This window comes from Sciurus vulgaris, assembly GCF_902686455.1.
Source record: "Sciurus vulgaris genome assembly, chromosome: 5".
In the NCBI taxonomy this organism is placed as follows: Eukaryota; Metazoa; Chordata; class Mammalia; order Rodentia; family Sciuridae; genus Sciurus; species Sciurus vulgaris.
In genome coordinates, this window is record NC_136465.1 from 174,529,250 (window position 1) to 174,548,181 (window position 18,932).

The 18,932-nt window shown below is 39.9% G+C and overlaps 1 protein-coding gene across 1 annotated transcript in view; it reads left to right on the forward strand.

The window, feature by feature from the left end:
- Window positions 1-618: 618 nt before the first annotated feature.
- Window positions 619-18,932, forward strand: part of WBP2NL (WBP2 N-terminal like) — a 56,729-nt gene continuing 38,415 nt past the window's right edge. Inside the window, exon 1 of the mRNA XM_079141249.1 lies at window positions 619-707. Coding sequence (XP_078997375.1) covers window positions 646-707 — 62 coding nt within the window. The 5' untranslated portion in view covers window positions 619-645. The remainder of the gene's footprint in view (window positions 708-18,932) is intronic.

An 18,932-nucleotide genomic window follows, 5' to 3' on the forward strand; every position in this document is an offset into this window, starting at 1 on the left:
TTCTAACCCTCACAGCAATTACGGTACAGTGTTACCCATCAGATCCTCACAATCACCTTTTGGGGAAGGCAGGGCAGTATGATGGATGAAAGCCTTTGGGCTTTCTGAATCAGGCTCAAAATTCCTCTTCCACTTCCTGACTCATCTCACCTGCCCTTTCCTGTATGCTAACTCACAAGACAATCAGCTCTGATTCCAGGCCTTTTCTTACGGAAGAAAGTTCTGTGTTTCTTAGGAGAGGAATGGTTCCAGACCCTTTTCTGGGAAAGGCGACAGCCAGGGAAGGCATGGGGTCATCCTATCAGATGTTCTGGGGATGGCTGTTTTTAACTTCCTTTCCTGGAAGGACCAACCCAGTCCTAAGCATGGTCAGGGGAACAGCCGTTCTACACTATTGCAGGAGGGGTTACTCACCTACCTCTCACACGCTCCAGGGGCGGAGCCAATCCCCCGGGCCCCACCTCTTCCCTTCCAGGGGCGGGGTAATGTTGGCTCCGCCCATAGCCCTGACCACGCCCCTCACGTAACCAGCCGCCTTGCCCTCTGGCCCCAGGCCCTGCGCCATAATCTCCGCCCTCCCCTGCGGCTTGTCGCAGGCCCGCCCCCTTTCCATCTGAGGGGCGGCAGGAGGGGGCCTGGGGCAAGATGGCGGTGAACCGGAGCCACACCGAGGACCGCCGCGGGGCCATCATTCCTGTTGGTGAAAGGTGCCTGAGGGGACTCGGGGCTGCCTCTGAAGGGAGGAGACGAAGAGGGTAGACCTGTGGGATGGCAAGCGCTCAGCGAATCACGGGCTTTCCCGCCGTTTTGGGAAGTGTCACTCAGGGCTCTGCCCTGGGGTTGGAGGAGCACGTCCCCGGAGGGAGGGCCCGCGGAGCTCGTGGCCTCTGCGCCCAAAGGGAGCGTCCATCCCCGCAGGCCCGGAGGACCCACGCTGCCAAACCCAGGAGACCCGGATGTCCCCTCCCTCGCCGCCCCACCCAGCGCGGTTCTGCGCGGCGCTCTCCTTCCTCTGCGCAGCGTGCCTTCATTTTCCGTTTGTCCGCTCTAGCAAGGGCCTGCCTTTTCTCGCTAGCGGGGTTGGATCCAGGGCTTCGCGCGTGCTAGGCAAGTGCGCTACCACTGAGGAACAGAGCTCCAGCCCAGCCCGAGACCCTTTTCTTTTTTCTGAAAAAAATTTAAATTTGTTCTAATTGGCTATACATGACAGTAGAATGCATTTTGACACATTGAATACAATGGAGCATGACTTCTGGTTCCTCTGGCTGTTCGGGGTGCTGAGTCAACACCAGTCGTGTAATCAGGCATGGTATGTAGGGTAATAATGTCTGTTTCATTCTGATGTCCTCCCCATCCCCACCACCCCACCCCTCTCCGCACTCCCCTCAGCACAATCCAAGGTTCCTTCATTCTTCCCTACCCGGGCCCCCTTACTATGGATCAGTATCGGCTTATCAGAGAACACACTGGGCCTTTGGTTTCTGGGAATTAGCTTATTTCACTTAGCATGATATTCTCTAGTTCCATCCATTTACCTGCAAATACCATCATTCTTTAAGGCTCAGCAATATTCCATTGTGTATCTACCACATTTTCTTTCCTCTGTTCATCCGTTGAAGGGCATCGAGGTTGGTTCCATAGGTTAGCTATTGTGAATTGAGCTGCTATAAACATTGATATAGCTGTGTCACTGTAGTATGCTGATTTTACATCTTTTGGGTATAAACTGAGGAGTGGGATAGCTGGGTCAAATGGTGGTTTATTCCAGATTTTCTGAGGAATCTCCAATACTACTTTCCAGAGTGGTTGCACCAACTTGCAGTTCCACCAGCAGTGAATGAGTGTACCTTTTTCCCCACATCCTCTCCAACATTTATTGTTGCTTGTATTCTTGATAATTGACATTCTGGCTGGAGTGAGATGAAATTTTAGAGTAGTTTTGATTTGCATTTCTCTAATTGCTAGAGATGATGAACATTTTTTTCATATGTTTGTGATTGATTGTATTTCTTCTGTGAAGTGTCTGTTCAGTTCCATAGCCCATTTATTAATTGGGTTATTTTGTTTTTTGGTGTTAAGTTTTTTGAGTTCTTTATCTATCCTGGAGATTAGTGCTCTGAGGAGCGTGTGGTAAAGCTTTTCTCCCATTCTCTAGGCAGGCTTTCTCTTCATATTATTGTTTTCTTTGCTGAGAAGAAGCTTTTGTTTGAATCCACCTCATTTATTGATTTTAATTTCATTTTTGCACGTTATGAGTTTTGTTAAAGGAAGTCAAGTACTAAGCTGACATGACGAAGATTTGGGCCTACTTTTTCTTCTAGTAGGCACAGGGTCTCTGTTCTAAGCCTAAGTCTTTGATCCACTTTGAGTTGATTTTTGTGCAGGGTGAGAGATAAGGGGTTTAGTTTTATTCTATTGCATTTGGATTTCCAGTTTTCCCAGCACCATTTGTTGAAGAGGCTATCTTTTTCTCCAATGTATATTTTTGATGCCTTTGTCTAGTATGAGATACCTGTATTTATGTGGGTTTGTCTCTGTGCCTTCTATTTTGTACCATTGGTCTACATGTCTATTCTGTTGCCAATACCATGCTGTTTTTGTTACTATTGTTCTGGAGTATAGTTTAAGGTCTGGTATTGTGATGCCTCCTTGTGTCACTCTTCATGCTAAGGATTGCTTTGATTATTCTGGGTCTCTTATTTTTCAATCATGAATTTCATGATTGCTTTTTCTAGTTCTATGAAGAATGTCATTGGGATTTTAATAGGAATTGCATTAAATCTGTATAATACTTTTGGTAGTATGGACATTTTGACAATATTCATTCTGCCTATCCAAGAATATGGGAGATCTTTCCATCTTCTAAGATCTTCCTCAATTTCTTTCTTTAGTGTTATATAGTTTTCATTGTAGAAGTCTTTCACCTCTTGTTAGATTGGTTCCCAAGTTTTTTTTTTTTTTTTTTTTTTTTGAGGCTATTGTGAATGGGGTAGTTTTCCTAATTTCTCTTGCAGTGGATTCATTGCTTATGTATAGGAATACATTTGATTTTGGGGTACTGTTTTTATGTTCTGCTACTTTGCTGAATTCATTTATGAATTCTAGAAGTTTTCTGGTGGAATTTTTTTGGATCTTCTAAATATAGGATCATGTTGTCAGCAAATAGTGATAGTTTCAGTTTTTCTTTTCTTATTCATATCTCTTTAATTTCTTTTGTCTATCTGATTGCTCTGGCTAGAGTTTCAAGGACAGTGTTGAATAGAAGTGGTGAAAGAGTGCATCCCTGTCTTGTTCCAGTTTTTAGAGGGAATGTTTTCAATTGTTCTTCATTTAGAATTATGTTGTCCTTGGGCTTAGCATATATAGCTTTTACAATGTTGAGGTATGTTCCTACTATCCCTAGTTTTTCTAGTGTTTTGAACATGAATGGATACTGTATTTTGTCAAATGCTTTTTCTATGTCTATTGAGGTAATCATATGATTCTTGTCTTTAAGACTGTCAATGACTTCTGTATGTTGAACCAACCTTGCATCCTTGGGATGAACCCCACTTGATCATGGTGTGCTATCTTTTTAATATGTATTTGTATGTGATTTGCCAGATTTTTATAGAGAATTTTTGAGTCTGTGTTCATCAGGAATATTGGTCTGAAGTTTTCTTTCCTTGATGTGTCTTTGTCTGATTTTTGGTATCAGGGTCATATAAGCCTCATAGAATGAATTTGGAAGGGTTCCCTCCTCTGTTTCATGGAATAATTTGAGGAATATCGGTGTTAATTCTTTGAAGGTCTTCTAGAACTTGGCTGAAAATCCATCTGGTCCTGGGCTTTTCTTTGTTGGTAAGCTTTTGATGGCATCTTCTATTTCATTACTTGAAATTGATCTGTTTAAATTGTGTATGTCATCTTGCTTCAGTTGGGTAGATCATATTGAAAGGAAAGTGAAATGCAGGTGAGCAACTCAGAGACCAGGCAGAGATTCACATGCAGGAAGTTTATTTGTCAGTTAGGGTCTGACAAAGGCCATTACTCAAAAAGATGAGAGAAGGCAGGGAAAATCTAACTCTGGGGTTATTTTATAGGGCTATTTGCATAGGCTTGCATGAGTTGTCCATGCGAAGCTTTGAGGTGGGCTTTTCCTAGTAAAGCCACTTCGGGTGGCCTAGTCCTATGAATTTCCTCTGTGAAGTCTTTCAGTTTAGCTATTTCTAGTAACTGCTTGTGTAAGGCTTTGCAGTGGGCATTTGGAAGGACAAAGAGATACTTTAGGTAGGTTGATTAAGAAGTGGTGAGAGGGATGGGAGCTCTCTGCTAACTTTTGTTTCCTCTGCAAGCACCTCTCTTAGGGCAAGGAAGTAAAACTTATTTTATAAAATGACAGTAAGGATTTGATATGGTTGCAGAGATGTTACGCTTTGGATCTAATATGTATGTCTGTAGAAATTTGATTAGAGAATAAATTTTCAAAATAGTTTCAAATTATCTTCTGTATTTCAGTAGTGTTGACTCTGATATTTCCTTCTTCATCATGAATTTTTGTTATTTGAGTTTTCTCTCTCTCTTCATTAGTGTAGCTAGGGGTTTATCAATTTTATTTATTTTTTCCAAAGAACCAACTTTTTGTTCTGTCAATTTTTTCAGTTGTTTCTTTTGTTCCAATTTCATTGATTTCAGCTCTGATTTTAATTATTTCCTGTCTTCTACTGCTTTTGGGGTTGATGTGTTTTTCTCTTTCTAGGGCTTCAAGGTGTAATATTAGGTCATTTCTTTGTTGACTTTTTATTCTTTTAATGTATGAGCTCAATGCAGTGAACTTTCCTCTTAGCACTGTCTTCATAGTGGCCCAGAGATTTTGATATGTTGCATCAGTGTTCTCATTTACCTCTAAGTATTTTTTTTTTATTACCTCCCTGTTTCTTCTGCTATCCATTTGTCATTCAATAGCATGCTATTTAGTCTCCAGGAGTTAGAGTAGCTTCTATTTTTTATTTTGTCATTGATTTCTAGTTTTATTCCATTATGGTCTGATAGAATGCAGGGTATTATTTCTATTTTTTTTATATCTCCTGACAGTTACTTTTTGGCAAAACATATGGTCTGTTTTAGAGAAGGATCCATGTGCAGCTGAGAAGAAAGTGTATTTGCTCAGTGATGGATGAAATACTCTATAAGTATTGTCCATTAAGTCTAAATCACTAATTGTTTTATTTAGTTCTGTAGTTTCTTTGTTTAGTTTTTTTTTTTTTTTTCCCATGAATCAGCTCAGTTCTTCTATTCAGGAACAAAGTATCACCTAGGAACAAGGGGTGCAGGGATGAAATGGCATTGTTGGACTCAGTTTCCTGGTAGAAAATGAGCCCCTGAACAAAGAAAGGGACTAGGTTTATATAGGTTATTTTGAGGTGTAGCCTAATGAACATACCAGTTTCCATGGGCATTCAGTGATTTGAGCTCTTTTTTTGGTTGAAGGTCTGTGGGCAGTGCCTGGAGAGGATTTACCTTGGAGGAGATTAAAGCCTTCTAGAGACTGTTTCTTCCTTTTTTTTTGTTACATAAGCATCAATTTTTTATGGAAAGAAACATCTTAAACTTTAAAAAAGACTACTAAGGGAGATATTTACAACTAAGGGAGATATCCTTCCTAACTTGTAAATTGACAAAATCATAACCCTTTCAAAACATAGAAAAAGGAAATAAAATTTGCTATTAATGAACAACAAGATAGTTAACTTCATTCATTAAAAAAAAGAAATGGAAATTAAAACTGCGGATGAAAGACCATTTTCTCTCTCTCCATTGGCACGTATCCAAAATTAGCTAACATACTGTTGATAGGACTCTGGAGGGGAAAGCATTTTCTCATGCATTCTGACAGCAGTGTATTAAAGTCACCAAGAATTATTGTGTTGTGGTCTATTTGATTCCTGAAATTGCGAAGGATTTGTTTGATATACAGGGATGCACCATTGTTTGGGGCATAAATATTTACTATCGTTATGTCTTCCTGATTTATGGTTCCCTTAAGCAGTATGAAATGTCCTTCTTTATCCCTTCTGACTAACTTTTGCTTAAAGTCCACTTTATCTGAAGGAAAACCCCTTCAGGACGGAAGGACGGAAACCCCTGCTTTTTTACTGAGTCCATGTGCGTGGTAGGTTTTTTTCCCATCCTTTCACCTTTAGTCTGTGGATGTCTTTTTCTATGAGGTGAGTCTCTTGCAGGCAGCATATTGTTGGGTCTTTCTTCTTAATCCATTCTGCAGTCTATGTCTTCTGATTGATGAGTTTAGGCCATTAACGTTCAGGGTTATTATTGAGATATGATTTGTATTCCCAGTCATTTGGGCTTATTTTTGGTTTTTAAGTTTATCTCGGTTTCTCCTTTGAGTGGTTTTTCTCTAAGGTAGTTCCTCCCTTTGCTGACCTCCATTGTTGTTTTTCATTTCCTCCTCATGGAATATTTTGTTGAGAACATTCTGTAGCACAGGCTTTCTATTTGTAAATTCTTTTAACTTTTGTTCATCATGGAAGGATTTTATTTCATCTTCAAATCTGAAGGTTAGTTTTGCTGGGTATAGGATTCTTGGTTGGCAACCATGTTCTTTCAGAGCTTGAAATATGTTGTTCCAGGCCCTTCTAGCTTTTAGAGTCTGGGTTGAGAAGTCTGCTGCTATCCGTATTGGTCTCCCCCTATATGTAATCTGATGCTTTTCTCTCACGGCCTTCAAAATCCTATCTTTATTTTGAATGTTAGGCATTTTCATTATAACGTGCCTTGGTGTGGATCTGTTGTGATTTTGTGCATTTGGTGTTCTGTAAGCCTCTTGTATTTGATTTTCCATTTCATTCTTCAGGCTTGGGAAATTTTCTGATATTATTTCATTGAATAGGTTGTTCATTCCTTTGGTTTGTATCTCTGTGCCTTCCTCAATCCCAATAATTCTTAAATTTGGTCTTTTCATGATGTCCCATAGTTCTTGGAGATTCTGTTCCTGAGTTCTTACCATCTTTCTCTGTTTGGGCAACTTTATTTTCAAGATTAAATATTTTGTCTTCATTGTCTGAGGTTCTGTCTTCCAACTGGTCTAGTCTTTCGGTGATGCTTTCCATTGAGTTTTTTATTTGGTTTATTGTTTCCTTCATTTCAAGGATTTCTGTTTGGTTTTTTTTTGAGAATCTCTATCTCTTTGTTGAAATGATCTTTTGCCTCCTGTGCTTGCTCTTTCAGCTTATTGGTATTATCAGTCATTGCCTGCATTTGCTCTCTTAACTCATTCTTTGCTTCGCGAATCATCTTAATCATGTATAATGTGAAGTCCTTTTCTGACATTTCTTCTAACATACTGTCATTGGATTCTATTAATATAGAATCTAGATTTGTTTGGATCATTTTCTTCCCTTGTTTTTTCATGTTGTTCATGTGTCTTCCCCTCTAGCAGTGCAGATCTGGGGTATTGCAGATTCCCCCCTATAGGCTTATAGTGGCCCTATAGGTTTCCAAAACCTTTTCTTTAAGGGGAGATCAATATTAGCAGTGCCCAGTTCCGGCAGTATGTCACCGTAGACCAAATAGCCTCTATGAGGACAATAACAAAATTGTCATAATAAACAGAATGAGTTCAATTTTTATGTTCAGTATAACAAACAGATTTGCAGTAAGGTCTGCAGTTTCTAATGGAGGAAAAAGAGGATGCAGAGGGATGTAGGATGAAGCTGTTTATGGGATAAGAAAAGATTATACAGAAGTTCTAGAATATAGAAGGGGTGAAAGTATAATCAAAAGAAATTGGGGGACTGGGATTGTAGCTCAGCTGTAGAGTGTTTGCCTAGCATGTGTGAGGCACTGGGTTCAATTCTCAGCACCACAAACAAATAAGTGAAATAAAGGTCTATTAACATTAAAAAAAAAAAAAAGAAATTGGATGTTAGCATACAAAAAGGGAGAAAGAGACTCTGAGGGAACAGGTAAACAAAAGGAAGAGACAGCCAAAAAAAGTAAAGAAATAAAAACTTAAAATTGTTCAATAAGGAGAAAAAAGAAAATCTACACTATAACAGTCATATAGTATTCAAACCTCCCAGTCTTCAGTAGCCTGATGCATGAGAGGTACCTGACAATGAGCTTCAAGTCTCCAGCAGACATCCCAGGATGGGATTTGCTCCACCTAAAGATTGGAGCTACGGCTTCCAGGATTATCCAAGATGGCCGCTCTGGCTTCTAAATGTGTTGGCAAATGGGGAGCTGCAGCTCGCTGTGTGAACATGGTCAGCTGGTGGTCCTGGAGGCGGGGTGCGGTTGGTCAGGCAGGGGTCCTGGAGGTCAGGTGTGTTTGGTGTGGTTGCGGGATCCTGGAGGCCGGGTGCAATCAGTCGGTCTGGGGTCCTGGTGATAGGGTGCAGTCAGTTGGTCTGGGGGTCCTTGCGGCAGGGAGCAGTCAGTCAAAGTGATGCAGGGAGTGATTGGTCAGGCTGAGGGATCCTGGAGATGGAGCTCAGTCAGTCCAGCCAGGGGTCCTACGGGGCCTGACTGTTGTCTCAAAATGGCGGCGACCACGTGTAACCAAACCTACAGGTACTGTGGCAGAGTACTTCCAGGCAACAGCAGGCAGCTGGCGCTCCACTGGCGATCTGTGGTCAGTCTGTTGGCAGCTGTTGGACGATCGGGAGATGAACCTCGGTTTGTGGGTGATGGGTAGGTGAAAGGCAGGCAATAGACAGGCAAGAGGCAGGCAAATGGCGGATGATAGGCGCCTGACAGTGAGCAATCTGCACTCAAAAAAGGCGTCGATATGCTGGCAGACTGCAGGTGATCACAGTAGACAAATGGGGTAAACAGCAGGGGATCGATAAGCAGCAAAAACTGCCTCACCAAGAAATAGATATCCTCTGCTTGAAACCGGAGTTACGGAGCGACAAGGAATGCAGCCTCCCTCTAGTCCGCCAACTTGGTCCAGATTTTTTAAAAAAAGTAAAAATATAAAAATATACAACAAAACTGTAATATACTATTCAGACATTCCATTCTCAATAAATTGATGCATGAATAATATTTGGATTCAAAGATGGTAGAGGTAGGAGAGAGAGGGGAAAAAAGGATAGTTTCAATGGAAAATTGAATGATTGCTTTCATTGGCTTTCAAAAATTTCTCAGCTTCCCTTCTCTGCCAATAGGTGGGGGTTTCTGAAGTTTGATGTTAGCTCCAGTTCAGTGGGGGCCGGACTCATTGGGTGGGTGGGCTGATAGCAAGATGCCCTCATACCCTCTTCCAGTCTTCCGACCTATTATAACCAGCGCTTTCTGTCCATACGGACTTCAGGGCTCACTGAACTGGGGAGAGCCCAGTTTTATCCAGTTTCTCCAACATGTTCTCTCCTCAGGGAAATTTCCCTAGGCTCCGGCTTTCCACACTGGCCCATGCAAACCCAGCTGCAATCTGATAGACCTGGGCTTCAGCTTCCCTGGGCTCTGCCTTGCTGCAGTCCCAAGATCTCAATGCCTTTTCAGCTTGCAGAGAGACCACTCAGAATGTGCTCACACAAAGGAGCAACCCTACATAGAGGTAACCAGATGGCAGCCATTAGCACATCTAGCAGAAGGCCCTCAGGTGCAACCAGACCTGCAGGTACCCCAATATATCTTCAGGCCCCGGCTGGTGTTTCCAGACGGAGGTGACCACAACCCAAGATGGTGCCAGTGGTGGCAGCAAACCTGTACGCCCTGGCAGGTGTCCCAAGATGGTGGTGGCTACATGTAATCAAACCTGTGGGTACTGTGACAATGAACTTCCAGGTAACAGCAGGCAGCAGGTGATCTGCTGGCAGTCTGTGGGCTGCCTGAAGGCTCACAGTGGGCGATCAGTGGGTAGATGTCAGGCAATAGACGATGGGTGAATGGAAGGTGGGCAAAGGGCAGACAAGAGGCAGGCAAACAGGCAAATAGCAGATCATAGGCAGTGGTCAGAGAGTGATCTATGTTGAAAAGGTGGACTATATACTGGCAGATGGTGGGGGATTGCAGTGGACAAATCAGGGGTACACAGTAGGGGATCAGTGGGCAACGATGTCTGCCTCATAGAGAAACAGTATTTCCTCTGCTTGAATCCTGATTCATGCAGTGACAAGAAATGCAGCCTTCCTCTAGTCCACCATCTTGGATCTCCCAGGATTTTAAACATGTTCTTCAGCATCAAGGATCAATTCTATCAACGTACAAAACTTCTTCACCTCATTAGAAATCTCCATCCACTTGAGCTTGCACATGTCTCCAGAAAAATCTTTAAATGCTGCTTTTTCCTATGTGACCCGGTAGTTTCGAGCTTGGAGATATCATTGGATGGAAGGTTGTTTTTCATGCATTCCAGCAAAGTTAGCATATCTTCTTGAGACCAGCGATCCTGGCCTTTGGGTGTGGCCATTTCCAGGTCTGTGGGATAGTCAGCTTCTCCATTCATCCTCCAGCTATCTTGCCACTTCCTTGATCAAAATGGCAAGGCAACCCAGGGTCAAAGCCACCTTACCCTTTAGAAGAGATACTGGTCCCCACTCAGACAGGCTGAGATAGGGGTCTTTCTGTCCTACCCCCATCCCAAAGGGAAGCGGGGCACAGGTCCCAGTAATATCCAGCCAGGATGCCCAGACTTAATGGGAGTGCACCCTTCCCTTGTTCTTTTTTAACTGATTTTTTTGTTTTAAACTCTGTTTTGTCAAATAAGTATAGCTAATCCTGATAGTTTTCAGATTTCACTTGCTTTGAATATCTTCAACCTTTTACTTTTAATCTATGTTATGTCTTTGCAGGTGAGGTGAGTTCCTTGTTTGTTGCATATTTTGGGATCTTGTTTTTTTAATCCACTCATCCGGTTTGTGTCTTTTAATTGGAGTGCCGCTTGCTGCCGATCAGCGGGACAAACGACACGTACTCTTCAGAAGTTCATGAAGCAGCTTCCGCTTTATTTGGATAACACCCTCAATATATAAGCAGTCTCATGCATAAGCAATTGTAACCAGATATGTCCATCCAATCCTATTAAAGGTCAAGCAATCACGAGCTCAAGCATACATGTAAGATATATTTGTCCATGCGCTAGGCAGCTGAACTAATTATCATACAGCCAATGGTAAACGCTTCCTGTTTTTCTCAAGGCGCATTCAGCACGCCTTTGGTTCTCTGCCAGTCACCATCTTGGATGCATGTGGTGTAACCCTGGGCCCCGGGTCTCGCCCGCCACATTGGAGAATTAAGACCATTTTCATTCATAGTTATACTTGAGTGGTAGATGCTTTTCTTGTTATTTTGTTGATTTTCTTCTTATTGTTTTGAATATTCAGTGTTCCTTTCTTACTCTCTTATTCATCTTAGAACTCTCATGGTTTACTGTATTGATAATGTTTGATTCTTTCCTATTTTTCATTTGCATTTTCACCCTTCTAGGGGGATTTGTTCTTTCACATGATCTCCTAACTGTTTGTCTTTCTACTTCCTCTGGGCGTAGAACTCCTTTAAGCATTTTCTCTAATGCTGGTCTAGTGGTCATGAATTCCCTTAATTTATGTTTATCTGGATGGTCTCTATTTATTCTTCAGTTCCAAAGAATTATCTAGCTAGCTATAGTAATCTTATAGTAATCATTAGGACTTCAAATACGTTATTCCGTGCCTTCCTGGTCATTAGAGTTTTTGCTGAGAAATATACTATTAGTTTATAAATTTGCCTTTAAATGACTTGGTGATTCTCTCTTAAGATTTTAATATTCTTTCTTTGTTCTGTAGTTTTGGCACATTAACTATATAATATGTTTGGAGAGGTTCTTTTCTGGGTATGTCAATTTGGTTCTGAATAACTCCTATGCTGGTTGTCTGTGCTTTTTCCAGAATTTGAGAGCTTTTCTGTTATTTCATAGAATATGTTTTATAATCCTCAGTTGGCCATTCTTCTCCCTCTGTATGATGATTATGTAGGTGTTTGGTCTTTTAATTGTGTCCCACATATCTTGCATGTTCTCTTCTTCATTTTCTTTTCTTCATTGCTGTCTGAATGTACTGTTTTGGCACAGTCATTATCAAGTTCTGATATTCTGCTTGATGTAGCCTGTCATTGAGGCTTTCAACTGATTTTTTAATTTGACTTTGAGCTTTTTATTTCCAAGATTTCCATTTGTTTCTTTTCAAAATCTCTATTAATTTGCTCATTCATATATTGCATTGTGTACCTTCATTCATTGAACTGTTTGTTTTTCATTTTCTTGGATTTTATTGAACTTTAAAAAATCATTCTTTGTGTGGCATTTCATATACTTTGTTATCTTTGGAATTTGTTACTATGGAATTGTGAACTTTAAGAAGTGAGATATTACTTTATTTTTTCATATTTCTTGTGTTTCTATTTTGGAATTTACATATCTGTTGGGATAAATTTCTCTTCTTTTATGTGGTGACCTTATGTGACTTTCTTCTTATGTGGCCTTTTTTGTGACTTGGGTATTGGTTTGTTGTGTAATGTTGAGTTTATTTTCAGCTGGACTCCATATTGTAACATACCTGTACCTTTTTTGGTTGTGAATTATTAGTTTGGGCTCAGAGTGTACTATTTCAGGATCAGAGTAACCCACTGTCTCTGCAAATATTGAAAGGAGGGGAAACTCTTCACTCAGGTAGATGTGGTGTAGGCAGCAGAGTATGTGGGATGTGCCTTCCGTGGCTCTCCTATTATTGAAGTGATAGTCCCTATCAGGAGTTGGAGATTTCCATAGGCACTATTGATAGTAGCTCTATTCTTGAAAGTGATTCAGAGGAGGTTTCAAGATGGCAGTATCACTTGGGGCTGTGGTGTGCACCTGTAATCCCAGTGGCTTGGGAGGCTGAGGCAGGAGGATTGCAAGTTCAAAGAAACCCTCAGCAACTCAGTGAGGCCTTAAGCAACTCAGTGAGATCCTGTCTCTAAATAAAATGCAAAAGAGGACTGAGGATATGACTCTGTTTAAGCACCTCTGGGTTCAATTCCCAGTACAGAGAGAGAGAGAAAGAGAGAGAGAGAGCGCAGTATAGAGGTTGCTTTCCTGGCTGCTCTGTGGTGTGAAACCAAGAAAGCTGTTAGGCAGCTTCTCAGCATGGTGGGTGAGCAAAAGAAAAGGGGGGGGGGGCTTTATTGGAATTTAATAGCGGACATTCAAGGTAGATCAAGGACTTAGGAGGTTGGGTATAAAAAATTAAGGAAGAACCCAGCACCATAGCTACTGTTGTAGCCAGAGGCATTAGCCAGAGTGATCCTCTGCAAACAAAGTAGAGGGATAAGGGAATTAAAGGAACCTGCACTTTTAGGAAGCTTGAGGTGTGTCTGAGATCAAAGACACCATCTGACTAAACTGAAATATGCCCTGCATAATATCCTAGTGTAAGAAAGAGCCCATCTCTCCCAGCTGTGTGCAGAGGACAGAGAAAGGAACCATTTTGTTGCTGCGGTGTGGGGCCAGCAGCTGGGGAAGCCAATTCCTGGCAAAACTGAGTCTGGCCTGAAATATAAGCCCAGCAGACCCACACTGCATGACAGACTGTGCCTAAATGACCAGGAGAAAGTCAAACATAGAGAGAGGTTTACACAAGGGAATATTGGTCATGGAAACCCACTTGGCTCTCTCCCTACTCCTCCAAAGAGCTGCTGGCAGGGCGGGCTGGGAGAGATAGCCTGGCTAGGAATTTGAAATTCAGTTGTCATGGGAGATATTGAGTTTGGATACTGAACCCCAAACCAGGAAACATGGGGTCCACAGGTGACATAATGAACTAAGAATTGCCTCCTCTACCACAGAAGTGGAACCCAGGGGAGATCCCTGGGGTGCAGTCTTCTAGTATGGATTGGAAATTGCTGGGCCCTGGAGGTATGCTGATATAAAATTTCCAGACAAATTGGCATTCATCAAAGAGCCCAGAGCTTACCTAAGCCTAAACCCCACCTTCAGGAGTTCCACCTACAGGATTACCTCTCTCACTTCAGCAATCCACCCAGAGGGTAGAGGATCATGCTCCAGACAACCCCACCCAACACTGTTGAGAAGAGAAATCCTTTGGACTCAATGGAAACAATTCTTTAACTTTTCATTGAGATATTCTCTCTTTCCCTCTCTCTCCCTCCCCCCACTTTTCTCTGTTTAATTTTGACCTTAATGGTTCATGGGCCTAATTATTGTATTTTTTCTCATTTCTCACATTTTTTAATCCAATTATTTTTCATGGATAAGTTTTTTGAGCACTACAATGTTTGATTAGTATATTTCAGTTTTGTTTTGTATTACTTTTATTTTTATTTTTAATTTTAAAAAATTTTACTTTATATATATATATTTTCTCTTACCTGTTTCCCTTGATTCTCTTTCTCTCTTTACTTCCACCAGCAGGCAATCTATCATTTTCTTTCACTCCTCCTTTAATTTTTAAAATTAAAAAAAAATTTTTTATTTGTTCTCTCTAGTATATATGACAGCAGAATGTATTTTGACATAAACACACAGGGACTATAACTGCCCATTCTTGTGGTTGTACGTGATGTGGAGTTACACTGGTTGTGTATTCATATATGAACATAAGAACATTATGCCCAATTACTTCTACTGTCCTTCCTATTCTCATCTCCCTTCCCGTTCCCCCCATTCCTCCCATCCAATCCAGTGAACTTCTACTCCTCCCCAATGCCCCTGGTGATTGTGAGTAAGCATTCACATACCAGAGAGAACATTCGGCCTGTGGTTTTGGGGGATTGGCTTATTTCACTTAGCATGATAGTCTAAAATATGCCCTGCATAATATCCTAGTGTAAGAAAGAGCCCCATCTCTCCCAGTTGTGTGCAGAGGACAGAGAAAGGAACCATTTTGTTGCTGCGGTGTGGGGGCCAGCAGCTGGGGAAGCCAATTCCTGGCAAAACTGAGTCTGGCCTGAAATATAAGCCTAGTAGACCCACACTGCATGACAGAGTGTGCCTAAATGACCAGGAGAAAATCACTTTAACAGCAAATGCCATAATTTCATTCTTCTTTGTGACTGAGTGAATATTCCATTGTGTATATATACCATTCTTCCTTTAATTTTTTATCTAAGTCTTCTCTCCTCCTCCTCATAATTATCACATCCTATATCACTGTCTACCATTCAAAATTATAAACCCTTTTGCAAACTCACTGTTTTTATTATAAGCAACAACTGACCACTTCTGTTTATTGTGACAATTAACATTGTAAATGTCATAGGAACTATAAAGTTTAATGCTATATGTTGTTTGCACTGGTTGTTGTTATATTGTCTCCCCCTAAATGGTGAGGTGCTCGAAACCTTCAGGGACACTATAAGCCCACAGGGTGGAAACTCCACTGCCTCATACCCATATTGTTAGATGGGTGGACACACAAACAATATGAAAAGGCAAGGTAACAAATCACCCCAAACAGACCAAGATACTCCAACAACAGAATCCATTGACATCACAGTGGAAGAAATATCACAGAAGGAGTTTAGAATGTACACGGTTAAACTGATCTGTGAGGTAAAGGATGATATAATGAGTGAAATCAGAGATAAAATACAGGAACTGAAAGATCACTTCAATTAAGAGAGATTCTGAAAAAAAATCAAGCAGAAATCTCAAAATGAGGGATTCCAACCAAATTAAAAATTCAATGGAAAGCATCACCAACATACTAAATAACTTGGAAGACAGAGTTTTAGGCAATGAAGACAAAATATATAATCTTTAAAATAAAGCTGACCATGGAGAAAAGATGTTAAGAGACCATGAACAGAACTTCTAAGAAATATGGGATAATTGGAAAAGACCATATTTAAGATTTATTGGGATAGATGAAGGCTTGAAGATACAAAGGGATGCATGAGTTTTTCAATGACATAATATCAGAAAATTTCCCAAACCTAAAGAATGAAATAGAAAATCAAATATCAGAGGCTTACAGGACCCCAAATATACAAAAGTACAACAGAACCATGGCAAGGCACATTATTATGAAAATGACTAACATACAGAACAAGGATAGAATTTTAAGAGCTGCCAGAGGAAAATGACACATTATATTTAGAGGGAAACCAGACTGATCTCAGCTGATTGCTCAACCCCGACCCTCAAAGCTAGGAGGTCTTGGAATAATGTGTACCATACTCTGAAAGAAAATGGATGCCAGCGAAGAATACTATATCCAGCAAAATTAAGCCTCAGATTGACATTGAAATTAAAACCTTCTGTGATAAACAAAACAAATTCACAACTAGAAAACCTGTACAACAAAATATACTCAATAAGGTATTTCATGAAAAACAAATAAAAATTAAGTGAAAACCAGCAAAGGGAGGAACTACACTAGAAGAGTCAATAAATGGAGAAAGTAATTCAAATTAAAAACCATAAATAAACCAAAATGATAGGGAATAAAAATCATTTCTCAATAACATTGAATGTAAGTGACCTAAACTCATCAAAGGACATAAACTGGCAATTTGATTAAAAAACAAGACCCAGTAATATGAAGTCTCTAAGACACCTCATAGGCAAAGACATTCAAGACTAAAGGTAAAGGAAGGGAAAAAAATATATTCACATGGATCTCTCATCAATAAGCAAGGGCTTCTATCCTCATATCAAATGAAGTGGACTTCAAGCCAAAGTTAATCAGAAGGGACAAAGAAGGACATTTCATACTGCTTAAAGTAATTACACATCAATAAGACATAATAATCATAAATATGTGTGTCCCAAACAATGGAGTATCTTCACATCAAAAAACAAAACAAAAAATGCTCTCATTCCAAGAATCAAATAGACCACTCTCACCACCGGATAGATCCTTCAAACAAAAACTAAATAAAAAAAGCTGTAGAACTAAAAAGTACAATGAATAATTTAGACTTACTCAAAATATATAGAATATTTCATCCATCAATGAGTGAATACACTTTCTTCTCAGTAGCACATGGAGCCTTCTCTATAATAGACCATATCTTGGGCCATAGAGCAACTCTTAGCAAACACAAAAAAATAGAGATAATACCTTGTATTCTATCAAATCATAATGGATTAAAATTAGATATCAATGATAATAACAGGTGTGGTGGCACACACCTGTAATCCCAATGACTCAGGAGCCTGAGGCAGGAGAATCACAAGTTCAAGTCAGCCTCATCAACTTAGTGAGGCCCTAAGCAACTCAGTGAGACCTTGTCTCTTAACTAAAATACAAAAAAGAGCTGGGGATGTGGTTCAGTGGTCAAGTGCCCCTGAGTTAATTTCTGGTACCCCCCCTTCCAAAAATAAGAAAGAAAGAAATCAATGATAAAATAAAAAGCAGAAGCTCCTCTAACACCTGGAGACAGACTAATACACTACTGAGTTACCAGTGAATAGCAAAGAAATCAGGGTAGAAAAAACTTAGAGGTAAATGAGAATAGTGATACAACATATCGAAATCTCTGGGACACTATGAAGGTAGTGCTAAGAGTAAAGTTCATTGCAGTTAGTTCATTCATTAAAAGAATAGAAAGTCAACAAATAAATAACCTAATATTACATCTCAAAGTCCTAGAAAAAGAACAAATCAACACCAAAAATAATAGAAGACAGGGAATAATTAAAATCAGAGGTGAAATCAATGAATTGAAACAAAAATCCAAAAAAATTGTCAAAACAAAAAGTTGGTTCTTTGAAAAAATAAATAAAATTGATAAATTTTAGCCAAGCTAATGAAGAGGAAGAAAACTCAAATTACTAAAATTCATGATGACAAAGGAAATGTCACAACAGACACTACTGAAATACAGGTGGTAATCAGAAACTATTTTGAAAATTTATACTCTAATAGAAAAATCTTGAAGACATTGACAAATTTCTAGAGATATATGACCTATCCAAATTGAATCAAGAGGATATAAAAATCTAAACAGATGAATTTCAAGCAATAAAATTAAAGACACCATCAAAAGCCAACCAACCAAGAAAAGCCCAGGACTTGATGGATTCTTAGCAGAATTCTACCAGACCTTCAAAGAAGAACCAACTCCAATCCTCCTCAAATTATTCCATGAAATAGAAAAGGAGGGATTCCTTCCAAACTCATTCTATGAAGCTAATATAACCCAGGTACCAAAACTAGACAAAGACACATCAAGGAAAGAAAACTTCAGACCAATAACATGATAGTGGGATGCATTTATATATTTTGATAGAACATACATAAATGGAGTGTAATTTCTCACTTTTTTGATTATACATATTGTAGGATCATAATAATACTGGCAACTCACGAAAATATACTAAAAAGATAGTGCACCATGATTAAGTGGGGTTCATCCCAAGGATGCAAGGTTGGTTCAAAATACAGAAATAAGAAAATATAATTCATCACATCAATAAATTTAAAGACAGGAATCACATGGTTATCTCAATAGATGCAGAAACAGACATTTGACAAAATGCAGCATCCATTCATGTTCAAAATACTAAATACTAGGGATAGTAGGAACACCTCAACATTGTAAAAGCTACATATGTTAAACCCAGGCCAACAGCATTCTAAATGGAGAATAATTGAAAGCATTCCCTTTAAAATCTGGAGGAAGACAAGGATGCCCTCTTTCACCACTCTATTCAACATAGTCCTTGAAACTAGCCAGAGCAGTTGGACAGCAGAAAGAAATTTAAAAAACTAGGAATACAAAAAGAAGAATCAAACTATCCCTATTTGCCAACGACATGATTCTATGTTTAGAGGATCAAAAAAACTCAACCAGAAAACTTCTAGAACTCATAAATGAATTCAGGAGTGGCAAGACATAATATTAACACCCATAAATCAATTACATTCCTATACATCAGTGATGAGTCAACTGAAAGAGAAATCAGGAAAACTACCCCATTCACAATAGCCTCAGAAAGTATTTGGGAA